The sequence below is a fragment of the Mustela lutreola genome, chromosome 2 (genome assembly GCF_030435805.1).
Source record: "Mustela lutreola isolate mMusLut2 chromosome 2, mMusLut2.pri, whole genome shotgun sequence".
Classification (NCBI taxonomy): Eukaryota; Metazoa; Chordata; class Mammalia; order Carnivora; family Mustelidae; genus Mustela; species Mustela lutreola.
The window spans coordinates 168,384,313-168,399,998 of record NC_081291.1 but is presented as its reverse complement, the minus strand read 5'-3'; the positions used below and the strand labels follow the sequence as shown (position 1 = coordinate 168,399,998).

Here is a 15,686-nt window from a genome sequence, read left to right as displayed (position 1 = left end):
GGTTTTTTTTTTTTTGTTTTTTTAAAGATTTTACTTATTTATTTGACAGACAGAGATCACAAGTAGGCAGAGAGGCAGGCAGGCAGAGAGAGAAGAGAAAGCAGGCTCCCTGGTGAGCAGAGAGCCCGATGTGGGGCTCGATTCCAGAACCCTGGGATCATGACCTGAGCCGAAGGCAGAGGCTTTAACCCACTGAGCCACCCAGGCGCCACCTATACAATAGGTTTTACATACACATTTGAAATCCAATACATTAAGAATTTTTGAGTCAGAAATATCCTTAAATTATTTTTAACCACTAGAAACATACATAATAGTTACAAGGGGAAATAATATCAGCCAAGTGTTCTGTGTTTTTATTCCTGAGACACACCACAGAGGTCTCAGGTTATTAAGAAAACATCAAAAAACGTTTTGTTATATTAAAAGTATGTTTTGGGGAGTGGGAAAGAATAAAAGCTTTCCCTTAGGTTTGAAACACTCTACTGTTTGAAACCATGAACCTGAGCAGCCTCTGGGCAGGGGGAGTCAGGCTCTCGCAAGAAGAGAAATCCAGCTTAGATGCTGTACAGGTGCGCTTCCCACCCCACCCCACCCCTTCCGAGAGGCGAGGCAAGGCGAGGCTCAGTCTCCCACCTCAAAAGAACTCTTAAGGTTGCTTTTCAGAAGGGTCAACGTTTGGTAGAAGAATGACTTTTCCATCTTATTTAGTAGAATAAATAGTAATTTTGAAATGCTTTTCCAATGTAAAGCATTAAGAGCCCTTGTATCCCAACCCACGACAGTGCAGGCCCTGGTAGGGGTCTAGGGGTCGGAGGGTAACATCTGCAGTGGACCAGGCCCGTGGGCCCTGGAAGCAGGAAGATGGAGGGTGTGGAGCAGCCTGCAGTTCCCATCAGTGGCACTGCGGAGTTGCTTGTAGTTCCCTTTCTACCAGTAATCATAATCACCGCTGTACCCCTTTTCCTGGTACTGCGAGCTCACTGGAGGCTTTTCATTAACACCTTATTCCTACAAAGCAAACAAAGTATGTTCCTTTTTAAAAAGATAAGATCCAAGAAGAAACATTAAGTTACACCCTTAAAAACAGCCAAGAATGCCACTGGTGGAACTGTTCCTGAACTTGAGGATAGTGGGGGGTAAAGCATGCAACCAAGTCATCAAGGAGTAACTATTAGGCCCGTTATGTCTCTGTAATATGCTCCTATCTGCAGCCCATGGGCAGGAAAAGTCCCCCAATGAATTTTTTTACCATTTGCCTAGTGGCCTTGGTAGGTCATTAAAGGACTCTCCAGAGTGACCTCAATTTTATTCAACTTGCTTGGCAGCAACAATTCTTGGCAAGAAGTAGGACAGCCAGAAGGGGGAGATACAAGTGCACACTCACATACTTTGTCCTGTGAGAGACAGTAAGTGGGGCCCTGGGGCTGCCACTCCTGGCTGGGGGAGGAGGAGTCTAACCTGAGGGTTCTACCTACTTCAGGCTTCTACCTCTGTCAACTGTCCAAGACCTAGGATGTTCAGTAACCTTGACCCTAAGGATGGGGCCCCTGTAGGCCAAGGGGGGATGGTTCCAGCACAACTGAGGGCTGGGGAGAGGGATCTCTGGGCTGCACCAAACTAAGCCCAGAAGCACACCCTTTTCAATATAACACAATGGAAATCTCCTTTGAGTATCCTTTTGATGCACCTCTCCATTTGTGCTTTTGGAAAACACCTCTAGTCACCCCTCCTACTTGTCTGCTTCACGTATTCAAGCCTCAAAAAGGCACCTGTATCCTTCACTGCTCTGAATCTCCCATTATCCAAGCGAGTGTATCATTTCTACCTTCTTCTGCTTCATTTATATTACCTAAAGCCAGATTCTGTTTTGGCACCTTTAGAAGATGCTAGGCCTGTAAAACCTATTAAAAACAACTTTCCCACATTTTTCTAACAGATCTCACTCTCTTCCCTCTTCTACAATGTAAGCCTCAGTGCACTTTCTTGCTTCCAACCCTTCAGTGGCCCATCACCCAATAAAAAGCTACCTGATCAGATTCCGTGTCCTTCACTTTATTTATTTTTTTTTTAAGATTTTATATATTTATTTGCCACAGAGAGAGATCACAAGTAGGCAGAGAGGCAGGCAGAAGGGGACAGGGAAGCAGGCTTCCCGCTGAGCAGAGAGCCCTATGTGGGGGTTCAACCCCAGGACCCCGAGATCATGACCTGAGCCAAAGACAGAGGCTTAACCCACTGAGCCACCGAGGTGCCCCTACACTCTAATCTCTGAAACTACAAAATTTTGCATATATATCCTTTTCTTTAAAACTGGGTGATAGGCATTAAGGAGGGCACATAATGCAATGAGTACTGGGTATTACAGAAAACTGATAAATCATGGACCTCCACCTCTGAAACCAATTAATACACTGTATGTTAACTGAACTTCAATAAAAATAAATTTTAAAAAATAAAGTGATTTTTGTTGTTTTTATTTCTACTGTATTATAGTCCTGTACTATGACCAATGCAATGTATATATTTTGGGGGAAAAAAAAACCTGTACTTCATCCTCCTCAGTAGATTCTCTATAAAAGTAAATATAATGGAAACAAACAAACAAAACCCCTAAATACAATAGCTTTTGGAATTAAAAATTTCTTTTCAGGGGTACCTGGGTGGCTTAATGAGTTAGGTGGCTGCCTTCCTCCTCCGGTCATGAGACCCTGCTCCCTGCTCAGCGAGGAGTCTGCTTCGCCCTCTCCCTCTGCCTGCTGCTCTGCCTCAGTGTGCTCCTGTGCTGTGTGTCAAATAGATAAATAAAAAATCTTAAAAAAATTTTCTTTACAGGCATACAAACTTCTTGGTGCTGCTTAAATTTTCATACCTTGATGACTTTTGCACACCTCCCTGTCAATGTGGCTCCTTTTATCAGTGATGTGGAAACCGAGGCCCAGAAAAGTGAAGTGGCCTGGGTAAAATTATGGAAATGGTTGCTGCAAGAAAAGGGACTTCAGTGGAGGACTGTCCCCTTCCTTGAGCCAGTGCTATTGCTACGGCTTCGAAACAACAGTACTCACCCTGCTTTACCTCACCCCACCTCACCTGTTTGTCAATAGTAGTGGCTTCTTTTAATAAAAATATTTCCCATCCTATTTAGAATCAGAAATCTTAAAAGAATTAGCTAGTCTAGTTTACAGAGAACAAATTTATCGGGTCCCTTCCCTCCCCAGGTCTATTCTGCACCAGCCAGTCACTGTTGATTTTAATTGGCTTAGAATTTAAATTACAGAGGAAAAAAAAACAAAAAAACTTTTGTTTCTCTTCACAATTATACTTCTAGAGTAGGCTCTTTGGTGATTATGGAGGTATTTCATTGATCACATAACTAAAGGCATCATTTGAAAGAGCACCATGGGCTACTGGGTAAATTCTAAACCTTCAAAGCTGACTATAATCAGACCCTAAACTAATGATATTACTTAAAGTCTATAGTGCTCGATTAGAACCAAAAACTGGTTTTTTTGCATACACTGTATATTTCCATCTTTATGACTTCATTGAAAGGAATCCCACTCGCTGGAATAATTAATACCTACATTTTTTTTTTTTAATGCTTTCCCACATCAGACACAGTGCTAAGAAATTTACATTTATTGGGGCACCTGGGTGGCTCAGTGGGTTAAAAAGCCTCTGCCTTCAGCTCAAGTCGTGATCCCAGGGTCCTGGGACCGAGCCCCGCATCTGGCTCTCTGCTCCGTGAAGAGCCTGCTTCCTCCTCTCTCTCTGCCTGCCTCTCTGCCTACTTGTGATCTCTGTCAGATAAATTAAAAAAAAAAGGAAAAGAAAAAAAGAATTTGACATTTATTAACTCTTCTAATCTTCAAAGTACTTCAGATAGGCATTATTATGCCCACTTTATAAGGAGCAAGCAGTTTTTTTTTTTAAGATTTTTTATTTATTTATTTGACAGAGAGAGAGAGATCACAAATAGGCAGAGAGACAGACAGAGAGATGAGGAGAAGCAGGCTCCCTGCTGAGCAGAGAGCCCTATGCGGGACTCGATCCCAGGCCCCTGGGATCATGACCTGAGCCGAAGGCAGAGGCTTAACTCACTGAGCCACCCAGGCGCCCCAGGAGCAAGCAGTTTTGTTGTTTTTTTTTTTTTTTTAACCATAGCCGTCACACTAAAATATTAAAAATTTCTACTTTGTCCTCAATTCTCTCAGCCTTGGCATTGGCTGCTCTATTAAAAAATGAGCTTTCTTCTTCTTTCCACGTAGGCAATTCTTCCTTCAAGTCAAGAAACCTCTTCTTTGATACTAGTCATCACGTACTATGTTTACAGAGCAATATCCCCATTAGACTGGAGTCTACTTAGGGGGTTTTGTTGCTGTTGTTTTGCTAGTCATTATTTTTGTGACATGCATATACCTGTAATACAGTATTTAATCAATACTGTTTCTCCACAATTATGGGTGGGTCTCTAGGCAGAAGCAGTAAGCCCTGACCTATAAATGCTTTTTCTTAGGAATACACTTAACTCAGTAATTACTTTCTTGGAACTCTTTACTGACAGCTCGTGTAAGAAATACGGATCTATTTAAAATTAACATGCATCTCCTCTCTACCCTAACTGAACACCAGGTGTCCAGTTTTCGTTTGTAGAAAGGCACCAGGTACTTACCTCCGAACACATCTGGGGCACAGCATATTGTCCTCCAAGTGTGGGGGTGGAAAATTGCAGGCTGGTAGCAAGAACAGGGCACATACTCTTCCCCGTTTTTCAGGCACCCAGGCTTGTCCTGCATGGAACTGCAGGTGAACCCAACCTTCTGTGTCTGCAGGCAGACTTTTTCCATGGACCACACACCACCTGACACCTGGAGAAGGAAAAGGGAAAGAAAAATGAAGACAGCATGACTAAATTCTGATGTTCTTCTGGTCAAGAATAGATCATGGTCTTTGTTTCTACTTTTCTTAAGTGCCGGCTCCAAGATACAAGCCTTGGAATCCTAGCTTAACCTACTCTGTCCTGCGCACCCCCACCTCCCCTTTATAAGGATTTTATTTATTTATTTGTCAGAGAGAGTGAGAGCGAGCGAGCTCAGGCAGACAGAATGGCAGGCAGAGGCAAAGGGAAAAGCAGGCTCCCTGCAGAGCAAGGAGCCCAATGTGGGACTCAATCCCAGGACGCTGGGATCATGCCCTGAGCTGAAGGCAGCTGCTTAACCAACTGAGCCACCCAGGCATCCCTGTCCGGTGCCCTTTTAGAAAACCATACAAAACAGTTTTTATTAAAACTTTAAAAAGGAGAGGTTCCTGGGTGCCTCTCCCTCTGCCTGCTCCTCTACTTGAACTCTGTCAAATAAATACATAAAACCTTACACACACACACACACACACACACCCCACAAACTTTTCGGTGGAAAAAGTGTAGCTGGAAGTGGTATAGCTCCAAGTGTGGTAAATGATAGTACAAAGAGGCAAAACTTTACTTCTGCCCATCCTATGTTTGGAGCAGGGACTCCTTCACAAAAAGATTTAAAAAAAAAATCAGTTTCCTTCTTCCTTCCTTCCTTTTTTTTTTTAAAGATGTTTAAATTTATTTGACAGAGAGAGAGAGAGCCGGAGAGGGAACAGGAGCAGGGGGGATGGGAGAGGGAGAATCAGGCTTCCCACTGAGCAGCAGTCTGATGCAGGGCTCAATCCCAGGACCCTGGGATTGTAACCCAAACTGAAGGCAGATGCTTAACAATTGAGCTTAACAATTGAGCCACCCAGGTCCCCCCGAGATTTTATTTATTTATTTGACAGAGAGAAATCACAAGTAGATGGAGAGGCAGGCAGAGAGAGAGAGGAGGAAGCAGGCTCCCTGCTGAGCAGAGAGCCCGATGCGGGACTCGATCCCAGGACCCTGAGATCATGACCTGAGCCAAAGCCAGCGGCTTAACCCACTGAGCCACCCAGGCGCCCCGAAAATCAGTTTCTTTTTTTTTTTTTTAAAGATTTATTTATTTGACAGACAGAGATCACAAGTAGGCAGAGAGATATACAGAGAGAGAGGAGGAAGCAGGCTCCCTGCCGAGCAGAGAACCCGATGTGGGGCTCGATCCCAGGACCCTGGGATCATGACCCGAGCCGAAAGCAGAGGCCTTAACCCACTGAGCCACCCAGGCGCCCCTCGAAAATCAGTTTCTTAATGCATATGGCACACATCCCTTGAAGAAACCACCAACGAAAACGAACTCAAAATGGTGGCTCAGAATCCTCGTTTTTTACAAAGAAAGAGGAATTTGTAGAGAAACAACAGGAAAAAGGGAAGCAGTTTTAGGCTCCTGGGGGCGGCAGAGAGTGGGCAGGTCAATCTATGGGGAAGGAACTTAATAAATAAGGTATCTCTGGTGCCACCTCTCAGTGGACTATCTCCAGCAAAAAGAGAATTTATAAGCTGCCTATAGGCAGTAAAAAGGGACTTTTCTGGGTTGACTGTTCTTTAATTGCCATCAGCTCAAAGCAATTTTTATTATACATTTTAAAACAATTTAGGACAGGTATAATTTGGGATGACATACTCTGGTTTCCTTCAATAGAAAGACTAAACCGGAATGGTCTGGGAGGGTCTGCATGAAATGGGTTTGGGGTTTCAAAAGGCATTGTACTGGGCTAACCAGCTTATGGTTTCTCTTAATTTTATATCCTGTAATTCTTACAACATTATGAGGTAGGTGTAACTATTAACCTATTTTATGGTGAGAAAACTGGGAACTGTCTTAAACATCTTGGTAATGTCACTCACTTAACAGACTTTAGAAGATCCCAGGCTTAAGCTCAGGCAGCTGATTTTAGAGCGTGCTCTTTGAATTCCTTCAAGAAGAGGAAAGAAAGCCAAACAGATTGCCATTCCCTTCTGATGACATCAATAATTTGCAGCAGTGGTTTTCAAAGTGCGGTCCCCAGACTCGCATCATCAGCACTGGCTGAAAAATTATTGGAAAAGAAAATTCCCAGGCCCTACCTCAGTTCTGAATCAGAAACTCTGTGGGTAGGGCCCAGGAATCACCAACCCTTCAGGTGATTTTTATATACCCTAAAACTGATTGGAGGTTAACATCAATTGCATTTTTTCCTTCAACAGGACCAGAGCGAAATCTCAAGCCTGGGCTTACCGTGGGCCTCCTGTGGCGATTCCACGGTCTCCGTCTTGCCAGCCCTGCCTGCAATTCTCGACCAGGAGGCAAACACAGCATCTGGGGCTGAAGTTGTCACAACAACGGTATCGACTCCCTCCAGGAGAGCACCAGACCCCACAGAGGTGGGTGCCCCACCCTCAGGGGGAGCAGCCACCTCAGGAGGGTAGGTCCCGTCCGAAGATACCCTTTTTCCAAAACCTTCCAGAGACATTTCCCCTTGCTCCATCTTTGATCTTCTTTGTGACTGTGAGAGAATCTTGGCCTCCTCTGCGGTGACAGGAATATTCTTCTATAAACAGGGTTTGCAAGGTTAAGGTGCTGTCAGAAGTGCAGTCCAATTTTTACGATTTTGCCCAATTTTGGTGTGAAGTGGCTGGTGGTAGGGGTGGAAGGGGGTGGTCGGTGTGGGTGGGTGGGTGGGTGGGTGTGCTATTTCCCTTCAGAGGGAAGGAGAGGCTAAAGTAATCCCTCCACGGACTTTCTGATGCTCCATTAGGTAATCAGAATGAGGACTAAAGCTTCCCCTTTGTCAAATCCCTACGAATCACTTACCTGTTGATCAGGGTAAGCATATTCGCAGATTCTCTTATATACGTCCAGTTTCTAAGACAAGAGAAAAAGGAGTTAAAAATCAAGTAAGGATCCTCCCCCTCCCCCCAGGAGCACTGCCTCTGACCCTGGGCAGTCACCTGGCCTTTGGTGCTCAGCTTTAGTTGCTGGCACCAGGCCCGCAGGACGTCTCGGTGAAGCATGTTGGCGGGCGGCAATTTCAAAGGTAATGGAGGAACTGGGATTTTCTTCCGAAGTCTTACTTTTCCACTGCCTTCTTCCTTCTTTTCTGAACAAGATGCAGGAGGAAAACAGGATGAAATTAGCAATAATTCACTTTGGGATAGCCTTTTAAAATGTCAAAGTACAACTTTTAAGTTCTCCCAACCCAATCCCCATTGCAGATTCAATGACTTGACAGAGACCCCAGAACTTCCAAAAGACACAACCTCAAACCTGGGACGGACTTACTACTTCTGAAGCTCCAGTTTTTACTTCCTGAAACTTCCATACTTGCTCCCTTGTGGGCACTTACACCCAGACTTCAATGAGGCTGTACTAGAGATCTTACTTCCAATCCAGGGGAATGAGAGTCATTTTAAACCCGACATTGTAATCCTCAGTGGGGCCTGGTCCCCTCACCAAGGAACAAAGCAAACAACTAGGCGATGCTACACACAACCACCCGTTCTCAGAATTACATCAGCCCTCCCCACTCTGGGCAGTGCTTGGGTCTCACCGCACACAGCTTCCTCACACACTCTCAACTGTCCAGGGAAGACTTCTAGAACACACTCCAGAATAGACAACTATAATGACACTAACAGTTATGAGGCTTTACCGAGTGCGCATTACTAGTCAGGTATCATGTAGGCATTTTTACCCAATTATTCCCTATACACTACAATGGGGCCTGCAGCCCACTCCATCTGACCTGGCTAAGTTAAGTATTATCCTCCATTCTTAGAAAAAGAAGGTGGAGTTTTAAGGATAGGATTTCAAATTTATAGCAGTCTGTCCCCAAACCACTGTACTCTGAGATCCCTTAACACTAAGCAGCGAGTGAAGTCAAAATGATGAACAGAACAAATACACTGTCAGAGTTTGGAAACCTGAAGACACCCAAGTTTTAACAGAGGTGGCTGAAAGAAGGCTTCAGGCGCGGGCGAAGTAAGCTGAACGCCAAAGGAAGTGGAGGGTTTTCAGAATACAGGACTTTTTTTTCCCCCTACTTTTTCTATTCCTTCAGAAAATTCCTCAGTCTTCTTAACCCAAGGAAAGGAGATTTGAGGGCTTGTAGACTTCTTACCTTTGTCTTCTTTCATGGATCTTTTCCGTTTGGTCCCGCTGGCGGAGGTTTTTTGCAACTTTGGTTCACCGGGAGCCTGCTGCTTCTCTCTGGTTTCTTCTGATGCTGGTTCGGATAGGCCAGCCAGAGAGTGCTCCCCCGACTTGGTGGAGTTCTGCCGGGGACAGAGGAGCCGTCTTCCCGAGCGTGCCCGCCCCACCACACACACTACCTGCCTCGAGAGAACTCACATCCACGGCACCAGGATAGTCATTAGACACATCACTGGCAGTGCAGCTTCTCCTCTGGGAAATCATCTCAACCCCAGGCTGACTTCTAAAATGAGGTAGATGGGGAAATGGGAGGCCAAGACGAAAATATGAAAAAGACAAAATATAGATAACAACCACAGAAGTAGAAGAAACTAGGTTCTTTGGCTAGCGGGTGCAGGAGCCCTTACCTGTATCACCTGCCCTATCCCTTATTCTCTTACCTGAAGATTTTCTTCCCCCATTCCTTCCATCCTGATCTCTTCCGAAGTTTTCCCCTAATACTGCCAGAGGGATTCTATATATACTCCTGCGGCGGTTCCTTGTGTTTAGTATGAAAATATACAAATGTCTTTAATTCAGCGGACCAGCCTCTCCATGGCCCCAAGGGCTGGTCATAGAATTCCTTTCCAGCCTAGTTACTGTGGCCTGAAGAGATTTCACTCACCCCACGCCAGCCTTCTTCCTACTCACTTTCTTAAATCTTACTTCTCCTTCAGAATCTCTTTTCCAGTATTCCCTCACCTGGCCGCCCCTCCTAATCTCCTCAGACCAGGTCACAACTCCCAAGTTGCCTCTCCACCTCCCCCTTATCAGTCAGTTTTACATTTGCTTGTGGGATTTGATCAGTGCTCCTTACCCCCTTTGAAGGTAAGCTGCCTAGGGGCAGAATTTCTCTCTCCTCCTGGGCCCTCAAACATTGTTTAATTGAACACCAGAAGCAAGAGAACAGTTGAGGATACAGTTATCTGTAGAGAAACCTCTTACATAAGATCTTGATGTATTTTTTATTTTCTTTCATTAACTACTCCCCACAGCAACCTAGTAGCAATTTCCAACTCTGTTTTTCAGATGCAGAAGCTACCTCACCCAAAGACACACAGGCAGGCATTTCTGAGGAACACAAAATCCCTACGTGGAAATCCTTTCCAGTGTCCTCAAGGCGGGAGCACAGGACAAATTAACACTTGTATGGCATTTTACATCACTATAGCAGCTTTGCATTCATATACAAATTTTACATTTGCATAGCCTTAACACAAACTACTCACTTTGGAGCCTAATGTCTTAAGTCTTAAAATTGAGCAAAAATGATGTTTGAGAGTGTTCGGGTTCCCTTAGCACTGTGGTTCGGTTCCACTGAAAGGTCTCAAATCCTCCCTGCTTTTTTTTTTTTTTTTTAAAGTAAGGTTCACACCCAGCCTGGAAGGCATTGTGGGGCTTGAACTCCTGACCATGAAATCAAGCAGTGAACTGAAATCAAGAATTGGATGCTTAACCTGCTGAGCCACCCAGGCGCCCCAAAGCTTCTCTACCTTTAATTTCTGCCTGTCGTGCTTGTCAGTATGTCTGACTTTGGATTATTCCATAGCCCTGGTGACCTTTGGAAAAGACAGGTTCAGACCTACCATTACTGGTTTAGGACCGGTGTCTGTTGAGGGCAAATTAAAGCATCTAGTTCTCTCCACCAACCTCAGTTCCTTGACCTCTTCCTGAAGTTTTCCCCTCACCTCCTTCTTCTCCTGTCACCACTCCCCTCCAGGCCTGAAAGCAAAATCTTCTTAAACACAGGATAAAGCATCTTTTCAAAACCAAAATAGGAAGCCCTGTTTCTTATATACAGTATCCTTGCCCCAATATTATCAGCTGAGATGGTTATTTAGGACTTTACTGTTTTGTTTTGTTTTGTTTTTTTCTTAAGAGGAAATCAAGGCACATTCTTTTCTCCTCAAAACAAGGATCAAGTGTGCTCAAGCGGGAGGGAGAAACAGGACGAGGCTCTCAAAGACAGACAGAAACAAAACCACTAAAATTGTATTTACCTTTTTGCCTTTTGCTTTCTCCATATCCACAGAGAAGTCGAGGTTGACAAAAAGAAAATTCTAGCTACTTAAACGGCCCTAGGTCCAAGATTTTAAAAGTCTCCTCCCTTTTCGAAAAGTCTTTTAAAAGTCTCCTCCCACTTCCTGTCACCCAAGGGCGCTCTTCTTTTTCTCCCCCCCATCTTCCCTCCCTCACAATTTGTGAATACTAATTATGTGGACTCTTTTATTCATGAGGTGTCTCTGGTGTTAATTAATTAGTAATACCTTTCCTACCACTTCTGTGAGCTTTTTAACAGAATCCCCTACCGTGTGGTTCAGGAGACATCCGGCAGTTGGAAGCTCCTTCCGAAAAATCCAAGGGAGAAATAAAAGTTCCCAGAGACTTCTCCACAGGATGTTCGAAGGGATTTAATGAGGCAACTTGTGGAAACAAAAGAATTCCAGAGCCGGACTGGTGGTTTGAAGGAAGCAAAACCTTAATCTTGTCCCACATCATTTTATTTCTTCAGCAAGATACTCAGCCAATCGCAGCTCCACCTTCCCAGGTTACACTCATACCCCTTCCTATCTGCCCACAAACAGTAAGAGTAGTTTGTAAAGTCTATTGAGTTTTTGTTTTGTTCCAGATTTTAGGTTTAAAAGTTCCATAGCCAGTATTTTATTGTCCTCCATTTTGTGGATGCTGAAAGTACGGACAACATTATATTGGTAACTTGCTGGATGATGCAGTAAGAGAACCAGAAATCAGGTCCCGTGAGCCTTATCCTCCCCCTCAAGCCTCTGACCTACCAACTCTCAAACAAGGTCAAGACTCTCTCTTTAAAATTAGTCTGAAAATACCTCCCGTTCAGATTGCTCCTCCCTGTCAAACTTGAGGGGGATCAGATATGGGAAGGGAAGAAAAATTCTACGTTAAGAGCCAGCAATTGTGGGATTCAAACCTTCCTGGGTCAGGTTACAAAGCTCTGCCTTTGTTTTGTTTTCCTACCTCTCACTGCCTGCCTCAAAATGATGAAGAAGAGATGAGCCCTACCCAGAACGGAGGTGATACTATCCTCCCCGGATAGTAATACACGGACACACGATGTAAGTAAATGGGACTCGGGAGTGGAGAAGGAAGTGTAGATGAGAACTGAACAAGCCCCAAAGTACTAAAGAGGAAAGCAAGTATTTAGAACCGTCTGGGAGGTCACATGGAGATTTTGACTGGTTAAGTATTTTACCCTGGCTCATAGGCAAAAATCAGTAACTTTCTAGTCAAGATTTATATATACAAAGTGTTTGATTGAATCATCTTTCTATTCCTAGTGTAATTGGAGGTAACATGCTAAATTCTAAATTAAGTCCAAACCCAGATGATGAGACATCTCATCCTGGGCAAGGTACAACTTATAATTTCTGTATTAAGAGATGGAATATAGGGCGCCTGGGTGGCTCAGCGGGTTAAGTCTCTGCCTTCAGCTCAGGTCTTGATCTCCAGATCCTAGGATCAAGCACTGCATCAGACTCTGATCAGCAGGGAGCCTGCTTCCCTGGAACTCTCTCTCTGCCTGCCTCTTTGCCTACCTGTGATCTCTGTCAAATAAATAAATAAAATCTTTAAAAAAAGAGAGAGATGGAGTATATATTGAGATTATGATTTAGGAATTCTTAGACCTACCATGATTTTGAGGAAAATAATTTCTGAAAGAATTGCACCAACGATTAAAAAAAAGAAACAACTGGTAAGCTGTGTCATATATATATATCACATTTTAATTGTAAAAATATTTGAGCACAATTGAAAGTAATAATACTGAGTTCTCAAATGAAGCAAAAAGCCAAATACTTTCGTTGGGCTTGGAGCTGTGGAAATAAATTTATTACAAATATTATAAATGAATATGCTTATAAATTTATAAGCAATCTTGAACAAATACAATGTTTTTGACATTGTATTTGACTTCTCAAATGTAAAATAGTAATATACGTAAGTTTATTTGTTTCCTTAGAGAAATACGTTTATGTGTAAAATTTTTTATGAATGGTTAGTAGTCAAAAGAAAAAACTGCTGCTTTTTAACCCACTGAGCCACCCAGGCGCCCAAAACTGCTGCTTTTTAAAATGTTTGTCAATGCATCGAGCTCTATTCCTTAGTTGAAAAATATTCATGATTGGGGGCACCTGGGTGGCTCAGTGGATTAAGCCGCTGCCTTCGGCTCGGGTCATGATCTCAGTGTCCTGGGATCAAGCCCCTCATCGGGCTCTCTGCTCATCGGGGAGCCTGCTTCCCCTTCTCTCTCTGCCTGACTCTCTGCCTACTTGTGATTGTGCCTACTTCATGATTGAATTTCATTTATTGAACAAAAGTGTTTGATAAATGGACAGCGACTATGTGCTTGGTACAGGAGATACAGCGATGGACAAAAGCAGACAAGGACCCTGTCCTCAAGGGTTTTCAGCCTGGTAGGAAGGACAAACATTAAGTAACTCATTATCACTAACTAATAAAAATAATCTTTTACAGGATTTTAAAATGCATTACATTTATTTATACATATTGTGAAAACTACTCAATTACGACACTTAAAAGGCAGAAAAGCTCCTTACAGTTGGTGGGCTGCAATAGGGGTTTTGGTCTCATCAAGGAAGTCAGGTAAGGGTCAGATTTGAAGGACCAGAAGAACTGCATTAACTTAATAGGAGGAGAGGAGGGGTCAGCTAACTCCTTTCAGGAACAAATCAGGGCTGTGAGGCTGGAGCTCGGAGGGGGAGGAGGAAGACGTTAGCTGTGTCTGGAGAGGTTGACCTTCTCATCTTTAGGCAAAGACCAATGGAAAGCTGCTGACAAATACCAGGTGGAGGTTGGGTGGGCGGGCTCTGACGACCATTTTTTGAAGGTCTTTCAACCCTAATAAGGAAAAGCAGTTGGCGAGGGGTCTGCGAAGACACCGGAAGGTGAGTTGGGAAGCCGCCATAGCAGCTTTGGGTTTGGGAGACAGGCCCCTGGCCTGGTAATGGGGAGCTGTGGGTAAGAGCGCAGACTCCAGAGCCGGGCTGCCAGGAAACGCAGTCGCCTTTTACCCAGCTCTGTGACCTTGGGCGAATGATCTAACCCCTGAAAGTCTCTCCCTTCCCTCCCCTCTAAGATGGAAGCCCCGGAAAAGCTAGCTCTTCCTCAGAGGGCTGCAGGGATGACTAAAGAGGTTCTCACATGTCTCCTGTATAAAGTGTCTAACGCAGCACATGTTGAATCAATGCTGGATGTGTTGAACAGAGCAAATGGTAATTTTATCTACGTTTTAAAAAAATGAGCTTAGTAGGGAGTAGCAGAGGATTGCAGTCCAGGATAAGCTAGCTTTGGTGAACCCTAGGCAAATCCGGAGAGGCAAAGGGAAGGTCTGCCTTTATTAGCTTTATGGAAGAAGTGGGGGACGGTGGTTTTGAACAAACGTTGTTGGGAGAAGAACAGTTTGAGGTTGGGGTGTCTCTCGGGGCTTAGCGTTTTATTGCTGGAGCAAGGAGGGGTCTTCCTTTTCTTTCTTTCTTTCTTTTTTTTCTTTGATCTTCCTTTTTTTTTTTTTTCCCAAGATTTTATTTATTTACTTGACAGACAGAAATCACAAGTAAGCAGACAGGCAGGCAGAGAGAGAGGAGGAAGCAGGCTCTCCACAGAGCCGAGAGCCCCATGCGGGGCTTGATCCCAGGACCCTGAGAGTACGACCCAAGCGGAAGGCAGAGGCTTAAACCCACTGAGCCACCCAGGTGCCCCGGATCTTCCTTTTCTTAAAAGCATGAGATAAATTCCTATGTAAAAAGTACCCTCCTCAAAATCATTCTTCTCTTCTTTCTAAGGGCTGGTTGTGTGGGCCACGGTGAGTGGTACAAGCTCCAGTGCTCCCCCTCAGGGCGTTCCCGTTCCACAGTAAAGGAAGGTTCCTTTATGTTCACAGATGTTTCTATCAGCAGACTGTTGGAGACTGAATAAGGTTGTGAGAGATGTGGTGGATTCCTGCCAGGTTTTCTTTTTTGTTTCTGCGTGTATTTTATCTTCCAAAAAAGTTTTTAATTGAATAAAATGAGCTGAGTTAATGAGGCCTTTAGTTGTTTACCTAGGGGCAGTGAATTTTCTTCCAGAGTCATTAATCTGCATTTACAGAAGACAAAACAGGATTGTATCACATAACACCCCCACCATTTCTTATTGGAGGGATGGAGAGCTTTGGTGGGAGATGACCGTGGGGGCTGATTGGGGTACAGGTTTAAATCTGTACGTGCTGGGTCAAAAGCTGGTCTTACTCAGTATTTTTATGGTTCCGTTCATACCCAGAATGACTTCTACCAGTTTATAACAGAGTATAAGAATATCTCTTTCTCTATATCTGGTATTGTAATAAGTACTCTAAAACTCCACTCTCTTCCTTTTAAGTGTCCCCTATGGTGGGAAGTCGGTATCCTTTATGGAGTTATTTTTTATTAAAGAAACAGATGAGTCATTTAAGCATCTGACTTAGGCTTAGGTCATGATCTCCGGGTCCTGGGGTGGAGCCCATATGGGGCTCCGCACTCAGGAGGAAGGAGTCTGCTTCTCCCTCCT

The 15,686-nt window shown here is 44.1% G+C and overlaps 1 protein-coding gene across 1 annotated transcript; it reads right to left on the bottom strand.

The window, feature by feature from the left end:
• Positions 1-980: 980 nt before the first annotated feature.
• DPPA4 (developmental pluripotency associated 4) lies at positions 981-11,131 on the bottom strand. The gene is made up of 7 exons (XM_059165065.1): positions 11,104-11,131; positions 9,037-9,144; positions 7,868-8,016; positions 7,731-7,781; positions 7,155-7,464; positions 4,673-4,868; positions 981-1,011 (listed from the first exon to the last, which is right to left on the bottom strand). The coding sequence occupies exons 1-7, from the start codon at positions 11,129-11,131 to the stop codon at positions 981-983; spliced, it is 873 nt and encodes a 290-aa protein (XP_059021048.1).
• Positions 11,132-15,686: the final 4,555 nt, after the last annotated feature.

Coding starts and splice junctions, on each gene's coding strand:
- DPPA4 (XM_059165065.1), bottom strand. CDS start 11,131: ATGGAGAAAGCAAAAGGCAAAAAGGTAA. Junction 8,017..9,036: donor ATCCATGAAAGAAGACAAAG/GTAAGAAGTCTA, acceptor CATCTTGTTCAG/AAAAGAAGGAAGAAGGCAGT. Junction 1,012..4,672: donor TGCCCCAGATGTGTTCGGAG/GTAAGTACCTGG, acceptor TTTGCTTTGTAG/GAATAAGGTGTTAATGAAAA.